At 41.6% G+C, this 15,862-nt stretch overlaps 1 protein-coding gene across 2 annotated transcripts in view; it reads left to right on the top strand.

The window, feature by feature from the left end:
* Positions 1-15,862, top strand: part of MCCC1 (methylcrotonyl-CoA carboxylase subunit 1) — an 83,784-nt gene that overhangs the window by 33,804 nt on the left and 34,118 nt on the right. For both annotated transcript variants that reach the window (XM_516898.7, XM_009446912.3), the window contains 2 exons: positions 8,297-8,408; positions 13,534-13,615. In XM_516898.7, coding sequence (XP_516898.3) covers positions 8,297-8,408; positions 13,534-13,615 — 194 coding nt within the window. The remainder of the gene's footprint in view (positions 1-8,296; positions 8,409-13,533; positions 13,616-15,862) is intronic.

The following is a 15,862-nucleotide window of genomic DNA, read 5'->3' as shown; positions in this document are numbered from 1 at the left end:
TTTTTACAAACCTTCCACAACTTGCTTAAACCTTAAGCATTATCTTATTTAACTTAAAACAATCCTTTAACTTTTTAATCTAGACAAAAAAAAATCCACATTCCTGTGCCTTCTTATAATCTTTTACCAAAAACGCATTTCAAAAACAAAACAAAACAAAAAAAACGCATTTCACTTTCCTTACACACCTTACATGTAGAATTGTTTCAATTTCTCAAAGATTACTTAAATCACATAAATTAAAGGCATTATACTTTTTACTTTTCCGACAAAATATTTGATATAAGCACTTATTTTTAAACCAGTTAACCAAAGCTCTTTCATATCACACACACAACACATATAAATACACAGACAAACAGAAGAAAAGGACTCATTCCCTAAGCCAGGAACTGAATCCTGAACCCGGGCTACCATTGTGAAAAGACAAAGCTAGGCCACATGGTTACAAGGTCAAGCTCCCAAGGACATACAAGACAAGAGGGGAAACCTCATCCAGTTTTTTTTTTTCAGGGACCTGCAGCAAAGTTTATAACTGACTAGTTTGCTGGGCCATCTTAAACAGTGGGCTTATGGGGTTCTAAGCCTGTGTTTTATCCTAAGGTATCCATCTCTATGACAGAACAATTCAGAAAGACATGCAAAGCACACCAGATTCACTACAGCTTAAGACTAGCCTCACAAATCCTTTTTTTATTAATCAAAACTTTACAGAGGAGATAAACAGTGATTTTTGCCATTCATTCAACCAGTTTGCACAGAGAGAGAAAGGGAAGGGAAGGGAGAAAAGCATTGCTTTGTGGCAGGATGGGGAAAGCAAGGTGCTCAGAGAGACCAGAGAAAGACCCGCCCATTGCAACCGACACTAAATAAAAAGTTCAGGTGGCCACTTGTCAGTTAAGAAGGGATCTTTTGCCCGCCATGGCTCTGAGGCGCCTCCTGCCTGTGCTGCACCCCTACATTCCCCGCTTCGCCCCGCTGTCCACGGAGCCGGCTGCCCGCGAACAGCCTGCCGTGGGCCCAGCAGCCATGCCAGGACGTGGGTCGGCGGAGGCAGTGTGGCCGCCGGTGCCCGCAGTGGACTTCGGCAACGCGCAGAAGGCGTACCGCAGCCGGCGAACCGGGGAGCTGGCGCGCAGCCCGCTGGTGCTGCACTTGTGCGCCTGGCCCGTGCTGGTGGCGTGCCATGAGCAGGCGCGCGGGGTGCAGGCAGGGGCGCGGGGCTTCTGCCCGTCCCAGAAGCCTTTACGGAGCTTCCTGGGTGCCCACCAAGCGTCTCCTGGAGCGAGGGAAGCCAGGAAGGGAGGCGTTTCCTGCAGTCCTTCTCGGACCTCGCAAATTTTCCTACTTGTCGATGTCTACCAACTAAAAACAATGATCATTTTAATATTTACGATATATACCACTTGTGGGAATACAGAGTTATCACTTGGAATTAAAAAAAAAGGGGGATCTTTTCTAGCAGTCCCATCAGCTCTCAAGTTTCTCCTTTTAGGGAGGTAAAAGCTCCCCATGTCCCACCATCCTGTACATGCCTAATCCTATCACCGACCGCCGTCAGCAAAGAGTGCAAGGCAGATTAATTCAAACAGAATAGCAGTTAACATCCATAGTGCCAAACCCATTCTTAGCCGAGAGGGATTTTGCTGAGAGGAGCCCCTAAATCTTAGGAAGGAATCTAACCTTCCTAAGTTGGGCTTCAAACCCAAGTTCAGTCAAGCATCCTTGCCTTTTATTGAGAGGGGTCTTTAACCCACTCTGTCTTAGGAGAGACTTTAACTCCACCAAGTTGGGCCTGTAACCCAATCCTATCCTTTGCCCGGGTGTATGCACCCCGCTTACCCAAAGTTGGCCAATCAGTGCTGCAGTCTTTGGGTTGGAGGGTCTCCTCAGTATCGTCCCTTCCGTAGTTCATCAGAAAGACGTTACCAGACCCCACCGCTTTGGGTCGGGATTTCCTTAGTATTGTCCCTTCTGTGGTCACCAGAAAGATGTTACCAGACGGGGGTCCTGATCCAGACCCCAAGAGAGGATTCTTGGATCTCACACAAGAAAGAATTCAGGGCGAGTTCATACAGTAAAGTGAAAGCAAGTTTATTAAGAAAGTAAAGGAATAAAGAATGGCTACTCCATAGAGAGAACAGCCTCTAGTAATAACATTTAAATATCCTGATAATCATACTGTGTATTCTTTATGTCCTGCTAAATAATTACCTGTTGAACTAATGGAGTGCCAGAAGATTGTCAAAATAGTGCTGATAACTGAGAAGAGTCAATATCAAGATATTACACAAATCTTATCAAAACTATTTAGTGTATCTGAAAGACTGGGATAAGAAACCACCTTTAAAGTATACTATTTTGGAAGAAAAAACAGAAATCAGATTTCTTCCTCAGTTCATATATAATACATATTCTAGATGGATTAAAAATGTAAATGGGGCCAGACGCAGTGGCTCACGCCTATAATCACAGCACTTTGGGAGGCCGAGGTGGGCAGATCACGAGGTCAGGAGATCAAGACCATCCTGGCTAACACAGTGAAACCCCGTCTCTACTAAAAATACAAAAAATTAGCCAGGTGTGGTGGTGGACGCCTGTAGTCCCAGCTACTCAGGAGGCTGAGGCAGGAGAATGGCGTGAACCCAGGAGGCAGAGCTTGTAGTGAGCCTAGATCACACCACTGCACTACAGCCTGGGTGACAGAGCAAGACTCTGTCTTAAAAAAAAAAATGTAAATAGGAAAATGGATATGTTAGGACTCTTAGAAAATATCAAGGCGCTCATGATAGGACTCAGCTGCATCTGTCTGTCTCTCTGGCCGTACTCTGGCAGTGGCTGAATTAGGGCAGCTGGGATTTGATGCACCTCCTGGTTCTCAGACACTTATAGACACTATGCTCCAGAAACTCTAAGTTAGATAAAGCTGCACAGAAAAGGGTCAATCAGAAAAAGGTAAATAAGACTGATTTAATGACTACAGAAATCATAACAGAACACAGATCTTCACTGAACTTCCCTTATAAGCAGCCAAAGGAAAAGTGTTTCCAACTTCTAAGACCTCAGACAAGGCTGGGCACAGTGGCTCACGCCTGTAATCCCAGCACTTTGGGAGGCCATGGCGGGCAGATTGCCTGAGCTCAGGAGTTCGAGACCAGCCTGGGCAACACGGTGAAACCCTGTCTCTACTGAAATACAAAAAATTAGCCAGGCATGGTGGTGTGTGCCTGTAGTCACAGCTACTTGGGAGGCTGAGGCAGGAGAATCGCTTGAACCTGGAAGGTGGAGGTTGCAGTGAGCTGAGATTGCACCACTACACTCCAGCCTGGGCAACAGAGCAAGACTCCATCTCAAAAAAAAAAAAAAAAAAAAAAAAACTGAAAAAACAAAACTCAGGCAAGAATTGCTCTGTGCTCTTGATGTGGCCCCCACACATTCCCTTCATAACCTGGAATCCCTGCTCTAGTGTTTCCTCTTACCTGGAGCACCTAAAAGATGAGGGAGAGTCAGAAGTGGTATGTGTTAGTCTGTTCTCATGCTGTCAATAAAGACATACCTGCAACTGGGTAATTTATAAAGGAAAGAGGTTTAATGGACTCACAGTTCCACATGGCTGGGGAGGCCTCACAATCATGGCAGGAGGTGAAGGAGAAGCAAAGGTGTGTCTTACATGACAGCAAGCAGGAGAGCCTGTGCAGGGGAACTGCTCTTTATAAGACCATCAGATCTCGTGAGACTTACTATCACAAGAACAGCACAGGAAAAACCTGCCCCCATGATTCAGTTACCTCCCGCCGGGTCCCTCCCACCACACATGGGGATTATGGGAGCTACAATTCAAGATGAAATTTGCTTGGGGACACAGCCAAACCATATCGTGGTAGAACTTTACAATTGGAATTAGAAAAACAAACACTTCAGCTCCAACATGTAAAGAGCTTGAAAGTTATCAGTCATATCCAAAAAGCAAGAAAAAGGCTAAACAAAATGAAAGTCAGTGGTTTTAGAACCATCAGAGAATTGAGGCCATGGGGCAAGCCTTCACTCTAAAATCTGGACAAGCATGCAAGTATAGTGAGTCACAGCCAGATCAGTTTACCTGCTGGAGCCCTAACACTTACATGGGAATTTTGAAAAATGGCTGAGGCTAAGTGTGGGCCAGTGTGCAAGTGAGAAACTCCTTGGGGCCCTGTCTTAGAGGGACCTCCCACTTTCATGGGTTTTGCCTCCAGGAACCTCACCAAGTTCCCACAGTAAAAATCCAAGAAAAAAAATCCCTCATGTTTTACAGCAGTGGGAGGGGAAAAGTAACCAATTTGAAAGAGATCCAGAGCATTCTATTCTCCCTAACAGAAGAAATCCTAACTCCAAGGGAGATGTTGCCAGAACCTTTTTTGTTCAGGGGGAAGGTAGTTAGCCAACCACAACCCCCTTTAGTCTTCCCATTTCACCTAAGGGGAGGGGAAAAAAAAACAACTTAGAAATACTTGGCAGCACAAACACAGGACCACTAAAAGACTTGAGATTTAATCACAAGTTTATAGAATGCTTTCCCTCCCCCATACGCTACCACCATGTTGCAATGGTCTAAATGTTTGTATCCCTCCAAAATTTACATGTTGAAACCTAACCTGCTATCCCCAAGTATTAAGAGGTTGGGGCCTTTGGCAGGTTATTAGGTCCTGAGTGCTCTGTGCTCTGCCCTGATGGATGGAATTGGCTTCAGTGAGCGCAGGCACTTTGTCTCTGCTCACCTCTGTACACCCAGCACTAGTTGGGAGCCTCCTACATAATATTAATAGATGCTCGCAGCCATAAAAAAGGATGAGTTCATGTCCTTTGTAGGGACATGGATGAAGCTGGAAACCATCATTCTCAGCAAACTGTCACAAGGACAAAAAACTGAACACCACATGTTCTCACTCATAGGTGGGAATTGAACAATGAGAACACTTGGACACAGGAAGGGGAACATCACACACCGGGGCCTGTCATCGGGTTGGGGGAGCGGGGAAGGACAGCATTAGGAGATATACCTAATGTAAATGACGAGTTAATGGGTGCAGCACACCAACATGGCGCATGTATACATATGTAACAAACCTGCACGTTGTGCACATGTACCCTAGAAATTAAAGTATAATAAAAAAAACTATAAGTGTATTTGCAAACATATTGGAAAACATGGAAAAAACAATGAAAAGGATTTCAGTCATATAGCAAAATAGCTGATTTGTGTTATGTCAATGGCTTTCTTCTCACTTTTGTTCTGTCTGCTTCCTATACTTAGCAATAAGAAGATACTGTAATTATTTCACTTATCTACCCCTCTGTTCTTAAGTATCTCTTTTTCCTATAATTTTGTTATGTAAAAGGTAAGGTTTAGAATGTGCCACTCAGACCTCAACTTTCCATTGTGGATTATGCAAGGCCACAAAGATTTCGTACAACTATGATGGGACAAATAAATACAAATTTGTGAACAACAACAACAACAACAAAAATCAGTGATCCTGAACATAGATAAATAGAACTTTCCCAAACGGAAATGCAAGGAGAAATAAAAATGAAAGAAAAAAGAGAGAACCGAATATCCAAGAACTGTGGGACAATTTAAAAGGATGTAACACGTTATTTGAATACCACAAGAATTAGAAAGCAGCAGGAGAGATATTTGAAGTAGTAATGGCCAAGAATTTTCCGAAATTGTTGACAGATGCAAAACTATAGAACCAGGCAACTCAGAGGACACCAAGAAGAATAAATACCAAAATATATACATCTATGCACATCACCTTCAAATGCAGGAAAAGAAGGACAAATAGAAAATACTGAAAGAAGCCACAAGGAAGGAAAATACTAGAGGAATAAAAATAAGAAATCTTATCAGAAACCATGCAAGAAGAGAGTGGAGTGAGATATAAAGTGTTCAGAGAAAAACTACTAACCTAGTCTTCTGTATCCAGTGAAATTATGCTTCAAGTATGAAGGAGAAATAAAGACTTCCTTAGACAAACAGAAATGAAGAGACTTTGTCACCAGTAGACCTGTCTTGCAGGTCATATTAGTAGATGTTCTTTAGAGTGAAATAAAATGTTTTAGGTCAGAAACTTGGATCTACATAATAGAAAAGAATTAGAGAAGGAATAGGTAGAAGTAAAATATTTTCCTATCCTAACATGGGAATATTTTCCTATTTTGAATTGATTTAACAGATAACAGTTTGTTTAAAATAATGGCAATAACGTATTTGGTGATTATATAGCTTGTGGATAAAGAGGAAAAGTCAGCAAGGCAAGAAATCTAAAAAGAAAAAATCAGCTCCAAGAATTTTATTAAGAGAATGTATTGGACAGGTTGGAAAATTCAAAATGGGAACATTCAGAAAAGATGATATATCAAGAAGATAAATTCTTTTTATTTTTGAGACGGAGTTTCACTCTGTCACCCAGGCTGGAGTGCAGTGGCACGATCTCGGCCCACTGCAGCCTCCGCCTCCCAGGTTCAAGTGATTCTCATGCCTCTCAGCCTCCTGATTAGCTGGGATTACAGGTGTGCACCACCACGCCTGGCTAATTTTTGTATTTTTAGTAGAGACAGGATTTCACCATGTTGCCCAGCTGGTCTCGAACTCCTGGCCTCAGGTGATCTGCCTGCCTTGGCTTCCCAAAGTGCTGGGATTACAGGTGTGCACCAACCGTGCCCAGCAAGAAGACAAATTCTTTGAAGTGGTTAAATAAAATACTTCATGAAGTAAACAAGAATAGAAATGAACTATTGTACTGAAGCAATACATTTATAAGACTTCCTGGCTTTTTTTGTCTCTTCTATGTTTGACAGTTTTTATTTTAAAAAATCAACAGGAAAACATATTTGCTGATCACTTCTGTATTATGGCGTATTATGGTGGTGAATAGGTGAAGTGAACTACAGTGTGACCATATCACAAACCTACCGAGAAGAATTTCATGTTCACCAAATAGTCCATATTAGCCTTATTTCCACAAAGGTTATGTGCATTCACTCTTAATATGATTTGTCATAATTTTACTATTTTATAATCAACATGTAAGTACCTTTGTTGGTTGTTATTGTTTTTTCCTTAGAGATGGGGTCTGACTTTATCAGCCAGGCTGGAATGCAGTGGCGCAATCGTAGCTCACTGCCACCTTGAATTCCTGGGCTTGAGGAATCCTCCCGCCTGAGCCTCCTGAGTGGCTAGGACTACAGGCATGTACCACCATGCCTGGCTAATTTATAAAAAAAAAATTTTTTTTTAGAAACAGAGTCTCACTATGTTGCCCAGGCTGGTCTTGGACTCCTGGGTTCAAGCAGTCCTCCTGCCTTGGCCTCCCAAAGTGCTGGGATTTATAAGTGTGAGGCACTGTGCCTGGCCCTTTTTTGGGTTTTATTATGATTTATCATTCATGTAGTTCTGAGATACTAATGGTCCATATTAATTTAATACATTTAACTTTTCTGGATGAGCCATTTTAATTTCAGTCTTCTATATTCATAAACTCTAAGAGTTGCTTAAAAACAAAAAGTCATAAAAAATTTTTCATTGGTCTTTTGACAATATATGAAGTGACTGTAATTTGTAATTTTGATGTAGTCAAATTTATCAGTCTTTTCTTTGACAGTTTCTACTTTTTGTTACGTATCCCTACTTTAGTCTCTATTTTCTGTCTTTTAAAAATATTCATTCATTCATTCATTCATTCTCCTTTAGGTTGGAGAAGTGTCTTAATTGCCATTTTATGTAGAGAGATTTTTTCTCTTTAATATTCATCCTACAAATGGTAACATTTTCATTGAGTTTTACAAGATAATAGTTTCTTTGTTTTGACAGGGTCTCTCACTCTGTCACCCAGGTTGGAATGCCGTGGCACAATCTCAGCTCACTGCAGCCACAACCTTCTGGGCTCAGGTGATCCTCCTACCTCAGCCTCCTGAGTAGCTGGGACTACAAGCATGTGCTACCATGCCTGGCTAGTTTTTTTGTAGAGATTGGGGTTTCACCATGTTGCCCAGGCTCGTCTTGAACTCCTGGGCTCAAGCATTCTGCCTGCCTTGGCACCCAAAGTGCTGGGATTATAGGCATGAGCCATCTCATTTGGCCTGTGGTTCTTTTTCTAAGTCCATAACCTCTAATTTGAGGTCAAAATATCAGATCTTACTTAAAGGAAGTAAAAACGGAGAAATCCTGGTGATTGTGCCTAACAGTTTAGCTTAACGAATGTGATATTTATCACCCCTAACAAATATATTAACATACATGTTTGCTTTTATATAGGCATGTAGAAGTCCAGGTGTTTGGTGATCACCATGGCAATGCTGTGTACTTGTTTGAAAGAGACTGTAGTGTGCAGAGGCGACATCAGAAGATCATTGAGGAGGCCCCAGCGGTAAGGACCTTGGAAAGAAATTTGTAAGCTTCTCCGTAATGTGAATCTTACTCTGATTTTCACATCAGAAATCTGTGAATCTGGTGTCTCTCACCCCTCAAACTCCTGCTGGACAACTGTTGCCTAATAGCAGTGTAGTGAAAAGACCTCCTGTGGTATTGGGGATGAGGAGGAGATTGATGTTCTGGGGGTAGACACAACAGGGTCATGTTCCTTCTGGATAAAATATGGGAAAATCTACTCTGATTCACCTATCTGATTTACAGCGAAAAGCTGTCTAGTGAGGTTTCAACGCACATTTTAAATTGTAATGAATGGCCAGGCGCGGTGGCTCACGCCTGTAATCCCAGCCCTTTGGGAGGCCGAGGTGGGTGGATCACCTGAGGTCGGGAGTTCAAGACCAGCCTGACCCACATGGAGAAACCCCCATCTCTACTAAAAATACAAAATTAGCCGGGCTTGGTGGCGCATGCCTATAATCCCAGCTACTTGGGTAGGCTGAGGCAGGAGAATTGCTTGAACCTGGGAGGCGGAGGTTGCAGTGAGCCGAGATCACCCCATTGCACTCCAACCTGGGCAACAAGAGCAAAACTCTGTCTCAAACAAAAAAACAGAAAATTATAATGAACTAGAATTAATTACTGGAATGGAATGATCTGGTTAATTGAATCTATTTTTTTGTGGAAAAGCCTTTTTTAATTACCATTTCAGATGTTCTCAAAATATGTGAGAGATTTTCCTGCCTTACTGGTTATATTATAGAGAAGAGAGAGTCTCTCGTTTGGCAGCGTTTGCTCATTTAACATTTGTTTATATCTCTTTGAGCCTTACTCTTGATTGGTTTAGGTGATTATCTGGGTCAAAGCCTACTACTAGGACTACCTATTTTTGGATTTACATTTCTGTGGAGGTTGCTACTGCCATGGGTTCTTGTTCAACGTTATATAGATTTTTTTTCAATGTATATTTATTTCCAAAAAGTCAGGGATCAGAGGTTTCTGGTTAATCAATACATTTTTCTTATACCATATTCAAATTTTAATTTATGTTGCAGAATATATTTAACTTATGTTGTAGAATATATTATACCATTATATATTATACCAGAATATGTTATGCCATGAATATTGACATATTAAATGTCAATAGAAATTGCAGTAAAGCCTTATTTTCAAGTAGTGATTACTTAAATTTATATCTGTATAGCACTGTTTTTAAAAAGTTAAAAACTTTGTTTACTTCCAGACATACATTTATTTTAATGTACCTTTCTTATTAACTTGGAATCTCAAGGTTTCCCATTATTTTAAGATAATCATTAGGCATGTCACTCAGATTGCTTATCATCCTGAAACAAAATAAGGATTGTTGAAAGTTACCATATTGATACGTATAGTTTTGTTTTGTTTTTTTGAGACAGGGTCTCACTTTGTCATCCAGGCTGGAGTGCAGTGGCATGATCATAACTCACTGCAGTCTCCAACTCCTGGGCTCAAGCAATCCTCACCTCAGCCTCCAGAGTATTTGGGACTACAAGTGCATGCCACCATGCCTGGCTAATTTTTTTTTAATGTATTGTAGAGATGGGGTCTTACTGTGTTGACCACGCTGGTCTCAAACTTCTGGCTTCAAGTGATCCTTTAACCTCAGCCTCCCAAGCACTTGGATTACAGGCCCGAGCCACTGTGTTCAGCCTGAAACATATAATTTTAAGTGGACATATAGTTATGAAAGCTGTCATGTAGATACAAGGGACAAAGATACGTAATTATGCTGAGTAACATCTGCAATGCATAGAAATTAGTAGCAGAATCATTAAACTTTGGTATATTGACAGTTAAACTATCATAGGACAGTTTTTAATGAAGTATATAATATTAGCTTTTTATCCTTTTTTTTTTGAGATGGAGTTTCGCTCTGTCACCCAGGCTGGAGTGCAGTGGCGCGATCTCAGCTCACTGCATCCTCCGCCTCGCGGGTTTAAGCAGTTCTGTGCCTCAGCCTCCCAAGTAGCTGGGATTAAGGCACCCACCACCACACCCGGCTAATTTTTTTTTTTTTTTTGTATTTTTTAGTAGAGACGGGGTTTCACCATCTTGGCCAGGCTGATATTGAACTCCTGACTTCGTGATCCACCCGCCTCAGCCTCCCAAAATGCTGGGAGTACAGGCTTGAGCCACCGCACCCGGCCAACTTTTTATCCTTTTTAATGCAGAATTTGGTACACAGAAATATAATACAGTCATGCATTGCTTAACAATTGGAATACATTCTGAGAAATGCGTCCTTAGGTGATTTTGTAATTGTGTGAACATCATAGAGTGTACTTAAACCTAAATAGCAAAGCCTACCACACACCTAGGCTGCTGGTAGAGCCCGTTGCTCCTAGGCTACAAACCTATATACAGCATGTTACTGTACTCAATACTGTAGGCAGTTGTAACACAATGGTAAGTATTTGTGTATCTAAACATATATAAACGTAGAAAAGGTACAGTAAAAATACAGTATAAAAGATTATTAAAATGATACACCTCCTATATGGAATACTTACCATGAATGGAGCCTGCAAGATTTTCAGTTGCTCTGGGTGGGACAGTGAGTGAATGTGAAGACCTAGTACATCACTGTACACTTGGTAAACACTGTATACTTACAGCCAATTAAATTTATAAAAAATATTTTTATTTAATAAATTAGCCTTAGCTTACTATAACTTTTTTGCTTTATAAACTTTAAAATTTTTTTTCACTTTTGACTCTTTTTAATAATACTTAGCTTAAAACACAAACACATTATGCAGACATACAAAAATATTTTTTCTAGGCCGGGCGTGGTGGCTCACACCTGTAATCCCAGCACTTTGGGAGGCCAAGACGGGTGAATCACGAGGTCAGGAGATCGAGACCATCCCGGCTAACACAGTGAAACCCCGTCTCTACTAAAAATACAAAAAAAAATAGCCGGGCATGGTGGCAGGCGCCTGTAGTCCCAGCTACTCAGGAGGCTGAGGCAGGAGAATGGCCTGAACCCGGGAGGCGGAGCTTGCAGTGAGCCGAGATCGCGCCACTGCACTCCAGCCTGGGCGACAGAGCAAGACTCCTCTCCAAAAAAAAAAAAAAAAAATTTCTTGGCTGGGTATGGTGGCTCATACCTGTAATCCCAGGGCTTTGGGAGGCTGAGACGGGCGGATCACTTGAGATCAGGACTTCGAGACCAGCCTGGCCAACATGCTGAAACCCTGTCTTTACTAAAAATATATAAATTATCTGGGTGTGGTGGCAGGCGCCTGTAATCCCAGCTACTCGGGAGGCTGAGACAGGAAAATTGCTTAAAACAACCTGGGAGGCAGAGGTTGCAATGAGCCGAGATCATACCACTGCACTCCAGCCTGGGCAACAGAGTGAGACTCCATCTCAAAAAAAAAAAAAAAAATTTCTTTATAGCCTTAATTCTATAAGCTTTTTCCTATTTTTTAATTTTTTTTTTGTTGTTGTTGTTTTTTTGAGACAGAGCCTCACTCTGTAGCCTAGGCTGGAGTGCAGTGGTGCAGTCTTGGCTCACTGCAGCCTCTGCCTCCTGGGTTCAAGTGATTCTCCTGCCTCAGCCTCCAGAGTAGCTGGGACTACAGGCGCCTGCCACCACACCCGGCTAATTTTTGTATTTTTAGTAGAGATGGGGTTTCACTATGTTGGCCAGGCTGGTCTCAAACTCCTGACTTCATGATCCGCCCACCTTGGCCTCCTGAACTGCTGGGATTACAGGCATGAGCCACTGTGCCTGGCCCCTATTTTTAAATTTTTAAATTAAATTAAAATTTTTTGAGATGGAGTCTTGCTGTGTCACCCAGGCTGGAGTGCAGTGGCACAAACATGGCTCACTAGACCCCTGACCTCTTGGGCTCAAGTGATCCTCCCACCTCAGCCTCCTGAGTGGCTGGAACTATAGGTGTGTGCTATCATGCCTGGCCAATTTTTTTATTTTTGTAGAGACGGGGTCTCGCCATGTTGCTCCATGGTTTGATTCTTGCCAGGCTGGTATCAATCTCCTGGGCTCAAGTGCTTCACCCGTCTCGGCCTCCCAAAGTGTTGGGATTACAGGGGTGAGCCACCACACCCGACCTGTTTTAACTTTTTAACCTTTTCTGTTAAGTTGGGATTACAGGGGTGAGCCACCACACCCGACCTGTTTTAACTTTTTAACCTTTTCTGTTAAAAATGAAGACACAAACACACCCATTAGACTAGACCTAAACAGAATCAGGATCATCAGTGTCACTGTCTTTTCTCCACATCTTGTCCCAATAAAAGTTTTCAGGGTCAATAACATCTATGGGGCTGTCATCTTCTATGATAACAATGCTTTCTTCTGAAATATCTCCTGAAGGAACTGTCTGAGGCTGTTTTACAGTTAACTTTTTTTAAGTAAAAGGGATACACTTTAAAATAACTATAAAAATTGTATAGTATAGTAAATTAAAAAAACAATAGCGTAGTTGTATTATCAAGTATTATATACGGCACATGATTGGGCTGTATTTTTTTTTTTTTTTTTTTGAGACGAAGTCTCACTCTGTCACCCAGGCTGGAGTACAGTGGCGTGATCTCGGCTCACTGCAAGCTCCGTCTCCCAGGGTCACGCCATTCTTCTGCCTCAGCCTCCTGAGTAGCTGGGACTACAGGCGCCCGCCACCATGCCTGGCTAATTTTCTTTGTATTTTTAGTAGAGACGGGGTTTCACCGTGTTAGCCAGGATGGTCTCAATCTCCTGACCTTGTGATCCGCCCGCCTCAGCCTCCCAAAGTGCTGGGATTACAGGCGTGAGCCACCGCACCTGGCCGATTGTGCTATACTTTTGTATAATGGCAGTGAAGTCGTTTTGTTTACACCAGCCTCACCACAAAACACATGAGTAATGACTGTGCTGTGATGTTATGACAGCTACAGTGTCACTAGGTGATAGGGATTTTTCAGCTCCATTATAATCTTATGGGACAACTGTTGTATATGTGGTCTGTTGTTGACTGAGAAACATCATTATGTGGCACCTGACTGAATTGAATTTTAATGGAATTTCTGGTAAGGCAAGCTACTAATGGAGATTTATTTATATATTTTTTTCATAGCCTGGTATTAAATCTGAAGTAAGAAAAAAGCTGGGAGAAGCTGCAGTCAGAGCTGCTAAAGCTGTAAATTATGTTGGAGCAGGTAGGTTAAGATTTGCTTCTAATGGAAGAGACGTAACAGTGATTAATTTATGTTTTAGAAGGCAAGAGAAACACAACTTTTAAATCAGTTGCTTTCAAGCTGTTTTGACCATATTCACAGTAAGAAATACATTTTATATTGAGACTTAGTATATACACATAAATGTTTATTTTTACATACATATATATTTGAAACAAATGTTTCATTAAACAGTACTTGTCTTAATTATACGAGTTTTGATATTTTGTATTCTATTTTAAAATCACTAGATTGATTTTTTTACTTCTTTATGGTTAATAAACTTTCTCTTTTAGAGCAGTTTTAAGCCTACAGCAAAATTGAGCAAAAGGTACAGAGAATTCCCATATACCCCCTGTCCCCCACTCGGATACCCCCCAACACACAAGCTCCCACAGTATCAACATCCCTGCACCAGAGAGGTACGTTTGTTACAGTCAGTGACCCTACATTGACACATCATTATCACCCAAGTCCATAGTTTACATTAGGGCTCACTCTTGGTGTTGTACATTCTGTGAGTTTTGACAAATGTATAATGATATGTATCCACCATTGTACTATGGTATAGAATAGTTTCAGTGCCCTAAATATCCTCTGTGCTCTGTCTATTCATCCCTTCATTCCCCCTAAACCCCGGCAGCCACTCATGTTTTTACTGCCCCCATAGTTTTGCCTTTTCAAGAATTTCAGATAGCTGGAATCATACAGTATGTAGCCTTTTCCGATTGGCTTCTTTATAATATGCATTTAAGTTTCCTCCATGTCTTTTCATGGCTTGATAGCTCATTTCTTTTTTATGCTGAATAATATTTCGTTGTCTCGATGTCTCAGAGTTTATTATCTATTTAGCTACTGAAGGACATCTTGGTTGCTTCCAAGTTTTGGCAATTATGAATAAAGCTGCTATAAACACCCTGAAAACAAACAGGCTTTTGTATGGACATAATTTTTTAGTTTATTTGGGTGAATACTAAGGAGCGTGCTACTGGGTCACATGGTAAAAGAATATTTAGTTTTGGAAGAAACTGACAAACTCTATTCTAAAGTGACTGTACTATTTTGCATTCCTGTCAGCAACAAAAGAGGTTTCCTGTTGCTCCAAATCCTCTCCAGCTTTTGGTGATGTCAGTGTTTTGGATTCAGGCCATTTGGTATCTCATTGTTTTAATTTGCACTTCCCTAATGACATACAGTGTTGAACATCTTTTCATATGCATACTTGCCATCTTTATATCTTCTTTGATGAAGTGTCTGTTCAGGTCTTTCACCCATTTTTTAATCAGGTTGTTTGTTTTCCTATTGTTGAGTTTTAAGAGTTCTTTGTATATTTTGAATGACAGTTCTTTATCAGATGTGCCTTTGCAAACACTGTCGGTCTGAGGCTTGTCTTCACTTCTCGACTTTCCCTTTCTTTTTCTTTTTCTTTTTTTTTTTTTTGAGACAGAGTCTCACTCTGTCTCCTAGGCTGGAATGCAATGGTGTGATCTCGGCTCACTGCAACCTCCACCTCCCAGGTTCAAATGATTCTCCTGTCCCAGCCCCCTGAGTAGCTGGGATTACAGGCACGTGCCATCACACACCCAGCTACTTTTTTGCATTTTTAGTAGAGGCGGGGTTTCACCACTTTAGCCAGGCTGATCTCAAACTCTTGACCTCAGGTGATCCGCCCACCTCAGCCTCCCAAAGTGCTGGAATTACAGGCTTGAGCCACCGCGCCTGGCCGACTTTCCTTTTCACAGAGCAGAAGTTTTAAGTTTTAATGAAGTCCAGTATATCAATTATTTGTAGATCATGCCTTTGGTGTTGTATATAAAAAGTCATCACCATACTCAAGCTTGTCTAGGTTATATTATACTCAGCTGGCCTTGTGCTTTCTGTTTTGGAAGGTTATTAATTATTGACTTAATCTCTTTAATAAATATAGCTATTCAGATTCTCTTTTTTTAATTTAATTTTATAGAGACAGGGTCTCGTATTGCCCAGGCTGGTCTTAGACTCTTGGCCCCAAGGGATCCTCCTGCCATGGCCTCCCAAAGTGCTGGGATTACAGGCGTGAACCACCATACCTGGCCTATGCTCACTGCAACCTCCACTTCCTGGACTCAAGTGATCTTCCCACCTCAGCCTCCCAAGTAGCTGGAACTACAGGCATGTGCCACAACACTCAGCTAATTTTTAAATTTTTTAGTAGAGACAGGGTCCCCCTGTATTGCCAAGGCTGGTCTC

Source organism: Pan troglodytes, chromosome 2 (genome assembly GCF_028858775.2).
Source record: "Pan troglodytes isolate AG18354 chromosome 2, NHGRI_mPanTro3-v2.0_pri, whole genome shotgun sequence".
NCBI lineage: Eukaryota > Metazoa > Chordata > Mammalia > Primates > Hominidae > Pan > Pan troglodytes.
Note: the sequence above shows the minus strand (reverse complement) of the source record. Positions and strands in the feature narration are given on the sequence as shown.